General features: G+C 38.8%; 1 protein-coding gene across 5 annotated transcripts in view; it reads right to left on the reverse strand.

The window, feature by feature from the left end:
- NMNAT3 (nicotinamide nucleotide adenylyltransferase 3) overlaps nt 1–16385 on the reverse strand; it is a 143441-nt gene that overhangs the window by 10096 nt on the left and 116960 nt on the right. For all 5 annotated transcript variants that reach the window (XM_043995634.1, XM_043995635.1, XM_043995631.1 and 2 more), the window contains 2 exons: nt 14676–14859; nt 1077–1186 (listed from right to left, as the gene is read on the reverse strand). In XM_043995634.1, the coding sequence (XP_043851569.1) occupies nt 1077–1186; nt 14676–14859 (294 nt within the window). The remainder of the gene's footprint in view (nt 1–1076; nt 1187–14675; nt 14860–16385) is intronic.

Here is a 16385-nt window from a genome sequence, read left to right on the forward strand (position 1 = left end):
ATAGGATTACAGGTTTGGTCTCAGAGGTCATCTAGTTCAATCCTCTTATTTCACAGATGAAGAAACTGAGGCTTAGAGAGATTGAAATGTCTTACCCAAGGTCACTCAGATAATAAGGGTCAGAGGTCAGATCTCCTTCCTTTTGGGAGGTCTGTCTTACCATAATGTCTCCCTGAATGTATCATGTGAGACTTATGTCATGCTTTTTAAACACTGTAAAAAACTTGGGAATTAACAAGAACAAGAAAGGCCCACATATTTCATACCATTATCATTTGAATCTGTGTTTAAAATTTTGAAATGTTTCAGCATCTGATGGACCAACTTTATTTGGAAGGGCCAGTTTAGGTCCTGTAATGTCTACTTTTCATTGTTTAAAATCACAGTAACATTTTATTCCCAATAATTTTTTTTTCCAATAAATATTTTCCCCCCAAAATTCAGTCCAGGGATTTTTAAAGCAACACCAACTATCACCCATCCCCTCTTCCCCCAACCTCAGACTAACTAATAGTAAATGTCTATGTTATAGGAGCTCTTGTCCATTTTGTAACTGCAAGTGTTACTGTTTCCTTCGAGCTGACAACTCCAAACCACACCAAGGGCCACCCTAATCCATCAGTGTGAGAAGTTACATGGTTACTGGGCTTGTAGTTAAGAGACTTGAGTTTGAATTCAGGCTCTGACACTTACTAGCTATGTGACCATGGGCTTATACATCACCTTTCCAAGCTTCAGTTATCTTATCTACAAAATGGGGGTATAGGTGCTGGTTTGAATCAGATGACTTTCCAGACCCAATCATATGATCAGCATGATAACTTTGTGGGTGGGTGGAGGCGAAACTTTTTACACCTTTGGCACGTGTGGAAAATGAGATGGTAGAGAATGGTAAAACAATTTGCCAAAGGTCATATGGCTGCCTGGTGTCAGGACTAGGATTTAAAACCAAGGTTTCCTCTATTCAAATCCACTGCATCTCTTTGCCTCTCAAACATTTTGTGCTTCTAGTATTTGTTCTATAGTATTTTCTTCATTTAAGAAAAAAAAAGTACTATTTTATAATAATCACAAACCTGTTTGTGTTGGAGTGGCAATATCTGCAGTAGGTATTTCAGAGCCTGCCCTGGAGCATGTTGTCTCTTTCCTCTTGGGTAAGGATCTGAGCAATTCACTGTAGTGGTGTCTATATTTAAAAAAAAAAGTTTCTATATGAGCTAATCATCACAGATACACAAAGGGATGTCTTTCTATTTTCAGATTTTAAACAACCATTTGACTTTATTTCAGCTTTGAATGAATCTATTCATGAATACACTATACTCATCATCTATTGTAAGATCTGGTAGAAATAAATTAAAATGATACAGAATGTTCCAAGTCTTCCCATTTAAAAAATATTTGTTGAATATTCTTTATTTCTCTAAAAGCACACACCCATTACAAAGACTTCTCAGAAAGGATGTGGATTGCCAAAGAAAACACAGACTTCCTGAATTTATGAAAAATCAAATATAGGCAACTTCCAATTAATGAATGGTTATATATTTTTTTAAAAAATCATTTGTTAGCCTGTTTCCTGGAATTTTGAAGACATCTCCCCCTTATTATACAGGGGGTTAGATTCCTAGGTTGGCAGTTAGAAAAAAAAAACAAAACCAAAATATATTTAGCATAAAAAGTACCTGAACTACAGTACTAAGCATATGCCAGAACTTGAGTCACCACACATAACAATGTGTCCATGAGAAAATCTGTTCAGAATCTTGGCCTGGAATATCAGAAAACAATATTCATACTCCTCCCCCATTACAATATTGGCAGCAGGAACGAGGGGCCCTTATCTTCATCTACTGTAAGAAGCTTGGGGGAAAGGTCAGCCCAGTGCTACTAGTTGTGGCAAGTAGCTCAGAGGGCCACCAGAGGGATGGCACTAGAAGGGATAGAGATTGGGAGAAAGAGGTGAGAGATTCATGGGATATGTGGGGATGAGGAGTCAATCAGATAGGTTGGGCTTTTGAAGTTCTGCTTATGAGGAGTGGGATTAGGCTAGGGGTGAGAGAAGTAAGGTTGGGGTGGGAATGGGGTTAGTGAGAAATGACTTGAGGGTATTCTAAGATATCAGATTTACATATTTGTATCCTTAGCACCAAGCATGGTGCCTAATATACAGTAGTGTTTAATAAATGCTTGTTCATTGATGATTCCAGACTCTTTAGTGAGCTGCTTAGGTAACAGTCATATCCTTCTTATACAGTGCTCACAGAAAGCTATGTTCAATTTTTCTATTTTAAATGATGCTTTTAGGGGCAGCTAGGTGGCACAATGGATAAAACACTGGCCTTGGATTCAGGAGGACCTGAGTTCAAATCCAGGCTCAGATACTTGCCCCACTAGCTGTGTGACCCAACAAAAACAAAAACAAAAACAAAAAAGTCTCAGTCAATTAAATGATGCTTTTAAAAAAAAGGCTTATCTCATGATTCACAACCTCTAGGGAACTTTCTTTGATTAACTTTACATCTATTTACCTCTGCTAGCACTTAAGATACTCTTTTGTTGTTCACTTGTTTCAGTCAACCAAACTAATTTTCCAAAATATTATATGCCTGCAGGCAATTTTAAGAAAAAAACAACAAATAAACAACTGGAATTTAAGTCAGGAGATCTGAGTTCAAATTTTTGACTCTAACACCTACCATGGGGTGAATTTCTTCCCCTTTCTAAGTTTTAGTTTACACATCTAGAAAATGGATAACACTTTTACTTCTTTTCTTACAGGGGTGTTGTAAGGAAAGTCTTATTCAGCTATAATAGTAAGAAAAGTTATGGATTGGAAAAAATTGCATCAGACATCTCTTTTAAAATCATGGCATCCAAAATCTATAGGAAATTGACACAAATGTGTAAGACTAGGATTCTTTTTCCAATAAATAACTGATCAAAGGATATGAAGAAACAATTTTCAAAGAAAAATCTCAAACTATCAATAATCATATAGAGAGGGGCAGGTAGGTGGTGCAGTGGATAGAGCAGTGGCCCTACAGTCAGGAGGACCTGAGTTCAAATCCGGTCTCAGACACTTAACACTTACTAGCTGTGTGACCCTGGGCAAGTCACTTAACCCTAATTGCCTCACTAAAAAAAAAATCATATAGAGAAATGCAAATTAAAGCTACACTTCAATAATCATTTCATCCATTAATTTGGCAAAGATGGTTGTAATGCTTTTGCAAACTATGAAGCATACACTTTACGTTGTTATACACTTAAGCTAGGAGGCTTGCCTTAAATGATAAAAAATGGTTAATTTTCTTAGGTAGTTACCAGGGAAATTTGGATTAAAAAAAATGGCAAAGTCTGGGTTCAACCATGTGGTTTGATAATCCTGAGTGGAAATAGCTAAAAAATGTAACAGACTTAATCATAATCCAATTTTGCCTACTGTATGAAAGTGACTTCAACTCCTGTGGTCAATTTTTAACAGCAAGGACTCCTACTGTTCTTTAGCATAAATGAGTATTGAATTTTATTTCAGGTTCTTCCTGCATCTATTGACAAAACCATGTTGTTTTTCATATATGTTCATATGTATATATGTGTATATATAATGGTAAATGTTTTCCTAATGGTGAACCGCTCTTGCACATATGGTAGACAAATCCACTTTGGTCTGAATTATTTTTGGGGGGAGGGGGGGAAATAAATGCTATAGCTTTTCTTCACATTGTTTTATATAAAATTTGTATCGATACTAGGGATATTTTTGGTTATCTGGAAATTTATTATTATTTTTTTTTTAGTGAGGCAATTGTGGTTAAGTGACTTGCCCAGGGTCACACAGCTAGTAAGTGTTAAGTGTCTGAGGTTGGATTTGAACTCAGGTCCTCCTGACTCCAGGGCCCATGCTCTATCTATTGCGCCACCTAGCTGCCCCGCAATTTAGTATTTTTATACCTATTTTATCCATTTTCTTTATAAACTCAGTTTTGATGACATATGCTTGGGTATAGAAGTTTCTAACAATCTTCCCTATTGCCTTTCTAGTCATCAACAGTTTACTTGTTTTGTTTTTTATTTTGGCAATTTGGTTTCCTATTCCCTTTAAAAATTCTAATGGTTCATCAATTTTGTCTTCAGTGCACTAGTTGTTTTAAAAATTTGTTTCTTTTTTTGCTTGTTCTTTTTTAGGGGGTTAATTTATTCATTTTCCATTTTAAAAAACTGTATGCTCAATTAATAATTCCTTTCTTTTTCTATTTTTAATGTAACTTTATATACACATATATACATATACACACATACATGCCCACATACACATACATATATATATTCCCCCCCACCAAGATTCTTTAACTGCATTCCATTTTTTTGGTATGTTGCCTCATTCATCATTTTCTTTAATATAATTTTAGCTGTTTCATGACATAACTCACTCACTAATCTCACTAATTATTACTCTATGGTATTTTTGCCAGTTATTCTGCTGCTGCTCCATATCCCCCCACCTGGCATTATATTCTCAGACCAGACTTTTAGAAATCACATCCCCAGTTGAAGGGGGCATTAATCCATTCAGCTTTTGAATTCTTGTCCTGAGGCAGAACTTTCTTGACTGGTGAGCAAGTACAAACTGTACTAACCTACTGATACAGCCAACCCCCACTCAGGCTAGCTTCACACAATTTCCCTTTCCATAGAACCTCCCTTTTCCACCGCCTATTCCAGGCATAGTAATAAAATCAATATTAGGCCCCCCCCCCCAAATAAAAGGCATTTCAATAGGCTGCCCCATGAATGAACTCATTATCCTTGTGATTTTCCAGACTACAACTTCCTTTCTAGGCCATCACTTCCCTTTATGTCTTATCCTTCCAATTTACAAAGGAAGCTCCTTAAAGGGAGGGATTGTCTCACATTTGTATTTGTATTCTGAGTATTTAGCACAGTTTTGTAAGAAATGAATTCATATTTAATAACTAATTATTGTATTAGGACCTGAGTTTTTCTCCTTTTCTATTTCCTCATCCAGAAACCAAGTAGTAAGGGGAATTTACTCTTAGAGATTTACCCAGACCAAGATCTTATCAGACAGTAAAGAAATTCTAAGTTTGGGTTAATGGGTGTATTCTTGCTCATTGCATTTGCTCAGACATGGGGGCAGCTAGATGGCGCAGTGGATAGAGCACCGGCCCTGGAGTCAGGAGTACCTGAGTTCAAATCTGGCCTCAGACACTTAACACTTACTAGCTGTGTGACCCTGGGCAAGTCACTTAACCCCAATTGCCTCACTAAAATAAAAAAAAAAAGATTTATTGCATTTGCTCAGACAGATCCTGGGAAAACTTTGATTCTCCCTATTATCAAGACAATTGATATGGAAATTGATGTTTCTTTGACCAAAATTAGAGTGACCTAGATAGTTTGCCTCCCATTTGATTAACCAATCAGAGTTGTTTAGGCATCCCTAAGGAACACCTTCTCTTCAAAGGCCATATAAACTATGAGCTGGAAGATATTGGGGTCTGAGAGAGAGAAACATCCAAATGATGATCCTTTCATTAATAACCTACTAGCCTTACTAAGAAAATGATTAAATTACCCAGATACTATGTCTCTCAACTTTTTAATCATCACAGTTACTGGCTTAATCATAGTTAAGGGCTTAATAAATGTTTTTTCAATCATTTATTCATTTTATTCTTTAGCCTTTGTTCATATTTCCTTTATTGATTATTACATTTGTTACTTCATGGATTCTGAAGGATATTTAATATTTCTGCATTTTATATTTTCTGTTATTTTGAAGTGAAAGAAGGGAGCTGGGCTTATATACAGCCATATTGATTCAGAAGACACAATACAAGGACACTCTCAAGAACTTTGGAATCGATTGTGAGACACTGGCACAGGACTTCCCTGCATGGTATTAAGGCTAAAATTCTAGCTAGACTGTCTAAAATCTAATGAGTGGTCGCCAATAAATTATAAGCTTTAGCAAGAGTTAGGCTTTTTAGCATTTATTAAGGAGAATAAGAATTTGGTAAAGAGAGAAGAAAAGGCCTAGATTCCTATCTATTAAAGGGAGAGCTCATTTCTAGCTCCCTTCTCCACCAGTGTCCTCAGGAAAAGAGAGACAGAGTGCCCAGCTCCCCCTTCCTCCTCCTACCAGCAAACGTCACTTCCTGACGCTAAAGAAAAGACGCATGGTCTTGCCCTCAAAGACCTTCCTTTCATGGCAGAACTTTTCTACAGTAAGTCTCCAGCAGGTGGCATCATTCCAATTGTTACAATGGCATGCCTGCATCAAAGGAAGTGCTGTGCTCTATGAGTAAAGCAGAAATGCAGTGGCTCAAAAGAAACATGAGATATGCAAATTTAGAGACATCTCTACTCCAAAAGTTAGTATGGTCTATTTGTGCCTGACCTGTGGTAGAACATTTTGAACTCATATTGATTTGATCACTCATAGTTGGACACACTATACCTTGACCCCAACATAGTGATGTCATTTTGGTCCTCTTTAAGAATGTACAACAATCATTGTTGTATATGACTCATCCTTACAAAATGATCTATATACATTAATGTTATGTACAAATTGACCTCCTGGATAATTTTTAGTACAAGATTTTTTTTTTAGACCAATGGATGGCTTCTTTTAAAAATACCATATAATAAAGTTCAATTCATGCCTTCTATACATGTATTGCAAGAGGTGTGGATGTATAATAATTGTCTTGCCTATAAAGAGTACATAAACTAGTTAGTAAAGCATATATTTCTCCTTAGTGACTGGAGCTCTCTTCCGCCTGGTAAAATGAAAAAGGAAATCTGGATTAATAAGGAATCTATGAATTGTTCTCATTTATCAATTGTTCCTCCTGTTCCCCAGAGCCTCGGTGATTCACAGCAGGTAAATTGCACAACCCCCAATTTACAATCCCATTCAATAGAGTCTTGTTGCCATCATGACTTGGCAGATAAATACCACAATCCCCTCTGGCAACAAGATACCAAAAACACTCTCAAATTTTACAGGCATGAGTTTGTGCTTCATTGGCAACTCTCCCTTAAAGTCTCCCAAATGCAAGTCAATAACTCATTACACTAATATGCAGAGCCTGCATACTGAAACTGCATGGATCATTTAAATAGCTAAATTATCTATGCTGTGCACTAATCCCAACTTTTAAAAATCCAATTAAGTGCCTTTTGAATAAATATTTCTAGATTTATAGTCTGTTTTTTTTTCTACTTTAAATAACAACCTGAATTTGAAGGCCTCAAGATTTGGACAGTGAGACTATGGGGCTAAGAATCTAAAGGAAAATTTTAAAATAGAACTATAGAATGTTAGGAGTCAAAAGGGGCTTTGGAAGTCATCTAGTACTCCCTCATTTTGTAGATAAGGAAACCAAAAGCTGTAGGAAACCCCCCCCCCTCCAAAAAAAAACTTGCCCATAGTCATAAGAATAATTAGGAGCAGACCTGAGATGTGAAACTAAGTCCTTTGGATCCAACTATTCAGTTAATCAAAAAGTACTTCTTAGGTTCTTACTATGTGTCAGGCACTGTGCTAACACAGACAAAAAGGACAAAACAGTCCCTGACCTTCAAGAGCTCACATTCTAACACTGGAGAGACAACATGTATCTAACTAGGCATATACAGGATATCTGCAATGGTAGACAGAAGGCAGTGTGAGATTGGAAGGCACTAGTGGCTTGGAGAAACAGGTCTGAAGGAAGTCAGAAAGTGGCAGGTGAGGAGGGAAAGCACTTCAGACAACCAGTAAAAAGGCAGATTAAAGAGGTAATGTGTATAAAAAAAAATCAAAGAGTATGTGGATGGGAGAGAAAGAGAAGAAGACTGGAAAGATAGGAAGGAGCCAGGTTATGAAGAATTTTAAATGACAAATTTATATTTGACTCTGGAAGTAATGGGGAATCACTGGAATTTATTGAATTTTCAATGGAATTTATACTGTGTGTGTGTGTGTGTGTGTGTGTGTGTGTGTGTGTGTGTGTGTGAGAGAGAGAGAGAGAGAGAGAGAGAGAGAGAGAGAGAGAGAGAGATTGATTGATTGATTGATTGATTGTAAGATGTACATTTTAAGTATATAGCTTTGGAGACTGAGTAGAAGGTAGTTTAGAGTGGGGAGAGATTTGAAGCAGTGAGACCAAATAGTAGGCTATTGTAATAGTCCATACCAAAAGTGACAAGGGCCTGAAATAGGGTGTTGGCTATGTGAGCGGAGAAAAGGGGACATACAGAGATGTTATGAATATTAAATAAGATTTAGCAACTAATTGATATGTGAAATGTTGGATGTGGTTTACTGAGCATCAAGGATGATGCACAAGGGGTGAGAACCTGATTGACCAAGAAGTGCTCTTTACAGAAATATGAAAGGTGGGAAGAATGTAAGGTATTTAGGGGGAAGAAAGACTTATTTTGAACCTGCTGAGTTTGAGATGCCTAATGAACATCCAGTTGAAGCTGTCCTAAAAGCAGTTGGTATTGAGATATTGCAGCTCAGGAGAAAGACTAGGGTTAGATATATAGATTTGGGAATCATTTACATAGATTATAATTGTACCTATTGGAGCTAATGAGATCACCGTGTAAATTAGTATAGAGGAAAATTAGAAAAGTGCTCATGGGGGACACCAATAGTCAGTGGGTATGAAATAGATGAAGGACCAATTAAAAAGACTGAGGCAGGGGCAGCTAGGTGGCGCAGTGGATAAAGCACTGGCCTTGGATTCAGGAGGACCTGAGTTCAAATCCAGCCTCAGACACTTGACACTTACTAGCTGTGTGACCCTGGGCAAGTCACTTAACCCTCATCCCCCCCCCCACCAAAATAAATAAAAAGACTGAGGAGTGGTCAGACATATAGGAGGAAAATCAGAAGAAAGCAATGCCATGAAAATGTAGAGAAGTGGGAGTATCTAGGAGGAAAGAGTGACTATGTAAAATACTGCAAAGATGTCGAGGATGAAGACAGAAAAGGCCACTAGACTCAACAATTGAAAGTTCACTGCTAACTCTGAAAAAGAAATTTCACATAAGTAATGAGGTCAGAAATGAGACTGCAGTAGGGCTGGAAGAGATTGAGAGGGAAAAAAGCACCTAGAATAGGCAGCTTTTTCAAGGAGTTTAAGCGAGAAGGAGAGGAGAGATATGGGATAACAGTTATCAGGGATAATAGGATCAAGTAAGTATTTTTTTAAGTATGACAGAGACAGATTTGTTTTCAGAAAGCCAGTAGAGGGGAGAAACTTAAGAAATAACATGGAAATAATGAGGAGGGCATCATCTGGAAAAGATGGGAAAGGATGAGATTGGGGTACGTGTAGAAAAGTTTGTCTTGTTAAGGAGAACTGCCACCTCTTTCTTGTAGACCAGAATGAAGGAAGGGATAGTGGAGGAAGATATTTGAGTGATGTGAGATGAGGAGGAAGAAAGAAGCTCTTACTTAGCAAATGGCCTCATTTTTTTCAGTGTAGTATAAGACCAAATTCTCATCAGGAAGGCAGGGTGAGGAGGTGCTGAGGGAGGTTTGAGAAGGGATGAATAAGTTGGGAGCAGCCACTGTGACACAGTAAACTGAATATAAAGGGATAGAACAACTGCCTTGCTGCAGTGAGGGCCCAACTGAAATTAAATAGCATAAGTTTGGAGTGGACTTGGGATGATTTTGTGATTTCTTCCAGTTCTGTTCAGTAGCACACGAATAGAAGTGAAGGAGCTAGTTGGTCATGCAGGGTTGAGGTAAAAGTATAAGGGGGTCAGAGATTCGAGATCACAGGAGGGTCTACAGTTTGAAGGTTCAACTATTCAAGTATTCTATATAGGAAAGGGAAGAGAATCTAGCCACTACAGGGGTGATGGCTTGGTTAAGAACTGAAGGACAGAAGGGATGGAGATTACTGTGAGGACAAAGAATGGCATTAGAGGTCAGAAGGCTATGGGGAAAACCAAAGACTAAAAGAATAGGATCAGATAAAGGAATTTTGAAGTTCTTGAATACAGAAGTGGGATGTTTGTGGTTGGTGACATGATCAAAGGTATGACCATTTTTGTGTATAGTTGAGGGAGAGTAGGACATGGGAACTTAGTAGATTAAGGAACTGAGAAGTTAAGTTATCAATATGTATGTTGTGATCTTCTAATATGATGACAAGAGCTGGGGAGGAAAGATTGGGAACCAAGGACTGAACTTGATGGAGGACGCTAAAAAGGGTCAACAGATAACCTATCAATAGTACCTAAAAGGGTTAACAGAGAAACTAAGATTTGAGTTTTTTTCAACTGTAACTAGAGGGTTCGAGTCCCTATAAACCAATACTATCAACAGAAGCTTAGGGAAGGTAACTAGGGACCATTAACCATTAATAGCCATTAATATTCCTAGATGACAGTACACCTAGAAGCCAGATCTTAAAGTAAAGAGACACCATAAACAGAGAGACCCTCTGGCTATGACAAGCTTTAGCATATTTTTATGAACATGTGAAGAAAGGACAAGATGTGTCTTTAGGTTCACCTTATGATGTGTAAACCCCTAAAACACACCCCTAGTGAGAAAGGTACCTGCCTTGGAGGACATCTTAGGACCCTGGGAAGTCCAAAATGGGATATGAATATCCTTAAGGAGGAGATTAAGATAACGAGGAAGTAACCTACTTTTTCTCACTATAAAACTATTTTCCTTTCCCTATTCAAGACACCTTTCTGCTTTGGGTGCTTCTCCCTGGGGCCTCACGGTATTTGAATAAAACAGGAAACTGAGTCACTGAGTCTTGTAATTCTTTGGGATGCCTTAATCTGATCAATCACGATCAATCTGATTAATTAAATCCATCCTCCTACATCAAACTCATTGAGGAAAGAAAGGATGTCCTGGGAGTTGGCAGACAATGGACATCAGGATCTAGATTATGTAATAAATTTGGATAGTATGAACTTCAAAGGAGGAGAGCATGATGGTGGAAGGAGAGTCTGGAAGTGGCAATGGAGAACTGGGAGTATTCCAAGTCCCCCACCACAAGCAGTGACTTGGGGGTATTATTGAAAATATAACCAGTACAGAAAGGGTGGTGAGGGAAATAGTATCATTAAGATGGCATCTGGGGGCAGCTAGGTGGTGCAGTGGATAGAGCACCGGCCCTGGAGTCGGGAGTACCCGAGTTCAAATCCAGCCTCAGACACTTAACACTAACTAGTTGTGTGACCCTGGGCAAGTCACTTAACCCCAATTGCCTCACTTAAAAAAAAAAAAAAAAGATGGCATCTGGTCTCAGTCCTAGAACATTAGAGTGGTGAGAAAGGGAGGGGTTTACGAGGAAAAGTTTATTAATTATGGAGCAGGCATTTCAGAGGACACAGTGGAAAGGGAAGGCAGATCTGGATTGGGACATTGGGGGCGTTGCTTTGAGGTAGACAGAAGGAAGGGAATGAGAAGCTGAGATTGGGTAATGGGGTTTATACATTGGGAACTAGAGGTTCAGAACCTCTGGGATGGGGAGTGTATAAAAGGCTGGGATTATGCTAATTTATGTTTATGTAGCAGGAGTGAACTGAGCACTACTGAGCCTGAAGTCTGTCTCTATATGGCATGAAACTTGGCTCTTTTCTAAAGTATATTAGCAACATAGCAATTCTGAGGGATCCCTTGGTCCCATGACTATAAGTATATTAAAGAGGATTAATGACTAAACCAGGAGGATCTGTCTACTTGGTGGCCTCTAAGTGAAACTGTAGAGAAAAGCTCCATCTCTCTCTCTCTCTCTCTCTCTCTCTCTCTTTTTCCCTCCCTCCCTCTCTCCCTCCCTCTCTCCCTCCTTCCCTTGTCTATCTTCTTCCTCTCTCCTTCCTTCCCTTTCTCTTTCTCCTTTTCCTTCCTTCTCTCCTTTTCCCTCTTTTCTCTCTCCCTCCTTTTCATCTCTATCTCCTTGTCTGTCTTCCTGCCTCTCTCAGTTCTGCTTGGTTAGAAACATAGCTTTCCTTGGACTCAAAGTGAGGAAAGGAGGGAACTTCACTGCCTTCTCTGCCTGCAACATCTCACAGGCCTGTGAGAACATACGCTTGCCTAGATAAAAGAATGAGTGACAAGACCCTGGCTGCTTCTCGGCTTTTTGTCTCTTTCCCTAAGGACAGAAGATTGAAGGGCAAGCCTGAGAGATGGCTGTTTACAGGTCTGGTGTATACTTTGTTAGTTGGAGAATTCCTAAGCGAGTTTCCCGATAAAAGGTGATTTCTACAACAGCTTCTTGGGAAAAGACAGCATTGCTAATAGCATTTTAAAGGTGAAAGATTTAAAAATCTAGGTCTTGTTGGCCAATATATCTGGACTAGTAAGTTTTCCAGACAGGAGAAACCCAAAGCGAACATGAAATATCCATTGCACCACCCTATAAAGTTGTCTTTACTTCCTTGGAGTATACAATATGAGGGCTGGTTACTGTTTCATGTTTTAAGTATTTGTCAATGTGTGGTTATGAGTCTTTTGTGTTTTAAGCACTTCTTTTGCGTGGAGGAAATAAACAGCTGTCTTATACTTTATATCTACTTTGTACACTGGGTACCTTTTCTGGAAGGCAATCTATTACTCCCTTTTGGGAAGTGCTAGATGTGAGCCATATTTCAGCTGTACTTAGGAGATTTCCCTTAGAATTCTGGGTGAGGGGAATAAACCATAGAATATGAGAAAAAAGATCAACTTTTTTTCTTTGGGATCAAGTTCACCTAAGAACTGAACCTTGGGCTACTTGAACCCAGAGCCCCTTGTGGGAAGAGATGCTCCCTGGGACACTGGCCATATCTATGTATCATCTTAAAAGTTGCAAAGCACTTAATATAATTATGTCATCTGAAGCTCAGAGCAGCCCTATGTGGTAGCTATCAAAGGTATTATCTCCATTTTATAGAAAACCAAGCCTTGGGTACCTTATGTGACGTGCCCATGGACACACAGTTATTAAGCTTAAGAGGCAGGATTTGAATCTAGGTATTCCTGAGTCCAGGTTTATCATATGACATTCAGGCTAGGGCTGTTTTCCAGTCTTCTTCTACCCTGCCTCCCAAACTAGACTGCTTCTGTCCCATCCTGCATCCTTGAGGTCACATGTGACCTTCTGTGACTATTTCTATGTAATTTTGCATGATTGTCTAAATAAACACAAACCAGAAGATGGCTTTGATAATTCTGGGCATATAGGCTTAGTGTTGAATAAGACAGGTTTGTTTTTTTTCCTGGACTGTTATATAACAACTGTTTTCTCCCCTTTATCACCACAGCTATGGCTATAATATAGTGATATAAAACTCAGCAAAACTGTTCCATGGTTTAAAGTGGGTTTTCATTTGCCGATCAGTATTTTCACACATGACACCAAAACTGATTGAGCCTGTGATCACAGATGACAAACAATCATAGGTTTTCAGAGCTGAGGGAGACTTCAGAGATCACCCAGTCTAACTTTCACCTGAAAAAAAGATTCCTTCTCTAGCAGCCCTAACAAGTAGCCAACTAGGTTCTGCTTGAGTACTTGAAGGGAAGGGGAACTTGTTCCCTCTTGAGGCAGCCCATTTCACTATAAGGCGGCTTTAACTGTTAAGGTTTTCCTTATGACAAATTCATTTCTGCAACGTCCACCCATTACACTGGGTTCTCCCCTCAACTGCCAAGAAGAACAAGTCTAATCCCTCTTGAACATGGCATCCTATTAAATACTTGAAGACAGTTATTATGACCTCACTTCCTTGGTTCCTACTCTGCCCCCAAGCCTTTGCTTTGTTGGAAATCTAGCAGAAGATAAAACAATGTTGGAATCAAATATCAATTTTGTAAGAAACAGATCCAATAAGTATTATTATTATTATTATTATTATTATTATTATTATTATTATTTTTGGTGAGGCAATTGGGGTTAAGTGACTTGCCTAGGGTCATACAGCTAATAAGTGTTAAGTGTCTGATGCCGGATTTGAACAGGGCTGGTGCTCTATCCACTGTGCCACCTAGCTGCCCCCCAATAAGTCATTTTAAAGGGGCTGCTTCTTTGTAATTTTAGAAAATCTGGGTTCAAATCCAGCATTGGACATTTAGCTTGATGTGTGACCCTAGGAAGGTCACCTAACCTTTGTATGACTCAGTTTTCTCATCTGTAAAATGGGGATAAGGATGACATCTACACTTAGGGTTGTTATGAGGATAAAACGAGTTAATATTTTTTAAGGTGCTTTGAAAACCGTAAAGTGCCACATAATTACTAACTAGTATGATGATGTGAAGGATGTGCACTATGGGGAAAAGGCAATCGCTGTTTACATTGTGCATATGAGATACACTGTCCATGACAGTCTATGGCCTAATAGTAACTCTCTGGAGTGGTTTTTGGTCCACTTAAAAAAACCAAAGAAACAAAAAACCAGGAGTCAAAACCACATGGATCCTTCCACTGTGGTAACTAAATGATCCTTACCATTTAACTGTGGGTTTCTTTCAAAGGGTGAACACTTCTTTATTTGTGATTAAGCAGGCTTAGCCAAAGGTCTTATTATCACCTTTTTGTGGGCTTTGTTTTTTTTTAAACCAAGGGTTGCATGTAACCCCCCTGTGGTTTTCTTGTCATCCCCAGCCACAAAAAGAATGCTATTATTACCTCAACACCTTCACCGTTTCTATCCACTCCTTTTGTTCGCTCTCCCACTGATCCACTCGAATCCAGCTGGATGTCTGCAGGGCGAGATGTACCATGGCTACCCGGTGTTTTGCAGCTGCAAGATCTTTCTTTCCATAGCTGTCATTTACTGGGGAAATTATGCCTTCAATCACCTGGTACATTCCTTGGTAAGAGAAAGGAGAGATATTTTATCCCTTTATGGCTATACATAATGGGATTCTGAAATTTATGCAAGTGCTGAAAATCAATGTATCTATTTGTCAGTTTATACTGTTCAAAATCCTATTATGGGAATATTAGCTCCATTAAACAACATTAAAAAAGAGCTGAATGAGTATATAAACTCCTTCTCCAAAAATTCATTTACAAAACAGAGAATCAGGCTAACTAAAAATAAAGATAGTGAATTCTGAATTAAAACAACTGCATCAAAATAGCAATTTGAATGATAGAATGAAGAATTTATTGCTTTTTTGTTTTTGTTTGTTTTTGGTGGGGCAATGAGGGTTAAGTGACTTGCCCAGGGTCACACAGCTGTCAAGTATCTGAGGTCGGATTTGAACTCAGGTCCTCCTGAATCCAGGGCCAGTGCTTTATCTACTCTGCCACCTATCTGCAGCAAATCATTTATTTATGAACAGATATCTCCATAATGTAGAGGACAGAGTGCCAGGTTTGGAGTCAGGAAGAGTTCAAATCCAGTCTCAGACACTTATTGGCTAAGAGACCCTGGGCAAGTCACTTAACCATGTTTGCCTCAGTTTCCTCATCTGTAAAATAAGCTGCAGAAGGAAAGGGCAAACCACTCCAGTATCTTTGCCAAGGAAATCTCAAACGGGGTCATGAAGAGCTAGACATGACTGAAACAACTGAACGATAATAACAACAACCTGCATGTAACTTAATGGAATAATTTTATTTTCTAATGACGTGGCAACAATAGTTATATATGATTCTTTTGGTCCCCAAAAAGGTAATACAAGCATGCTATTAAAAACAAACTAAGCATGGTTCGCAATCCTCCCTAACTTTACCTGACAAGCAACTCCCTTTCCATCTGGGTAGCTATGTTAATGAAATATGAAAATAAGTTTGTCAACTGGAAAAATATGATTCAGTTGTAAACCCTGTAAGAACTTGCAAGTGAAGATGATGTTCTAAGTTTAGAATAAGAGATGGCTCATTAAAAGTCAAAAAGTTAGATTCATTTTTTAAAATCAGAAAAGGATTTCTTTCTCAGTTTCCAAGAAACAGTGATCCTCATTAAAAGGTCTTGTATGTGCTGGGCCTTGTCAGGGATGGGTCTTACAGAGCAGGGCCTCAGAATTCTCTAGGGTGCTTGCTAAGGCATCTTGCTGTAGAACAAACGTGCCTGGGCCCACTCAACTGATAGTGGGGTTGGCTGAAGTACAGGACTTGTCTGCAACAAAGTCAGCAATGGGAGAAGCAGCCCGATGTTATGGAAAGGACAATGGCCTTGGAGTTAGAAGAGTGGGTTCTGAATCTCAGCTCTGCTATGGATGTGATTTCAGGAAAATTACTTAAGCTGGGCCTTGGCTTTTTCATCTGAATAGATTCAGGTGAAATGGTGTGGTTGCACGGTGCCATGCTGCTGATGATAGGGGGCTGTCACTCTAATTTGCCTCTATCCCCTTGGGGTGGGTTGTTATTCCTCCCCAGTCACTTCAC

This window comes from Dromiciops gliroides, chromosome 3, assembly GCF_019393635.1.
Source record: "Dromiciops gliroides isolate mDroGli1 chromosome 3, mDroGli1.pri, whole genome shotgun sequence".
Taxonomy (NCBI): domain Eukaryota; kingdom Metazoa; phylum Chordata; class Mammalia; order Microbiotheria; family Microbiotheriidae; genus Dromiciops; species Dromiciops gliroides.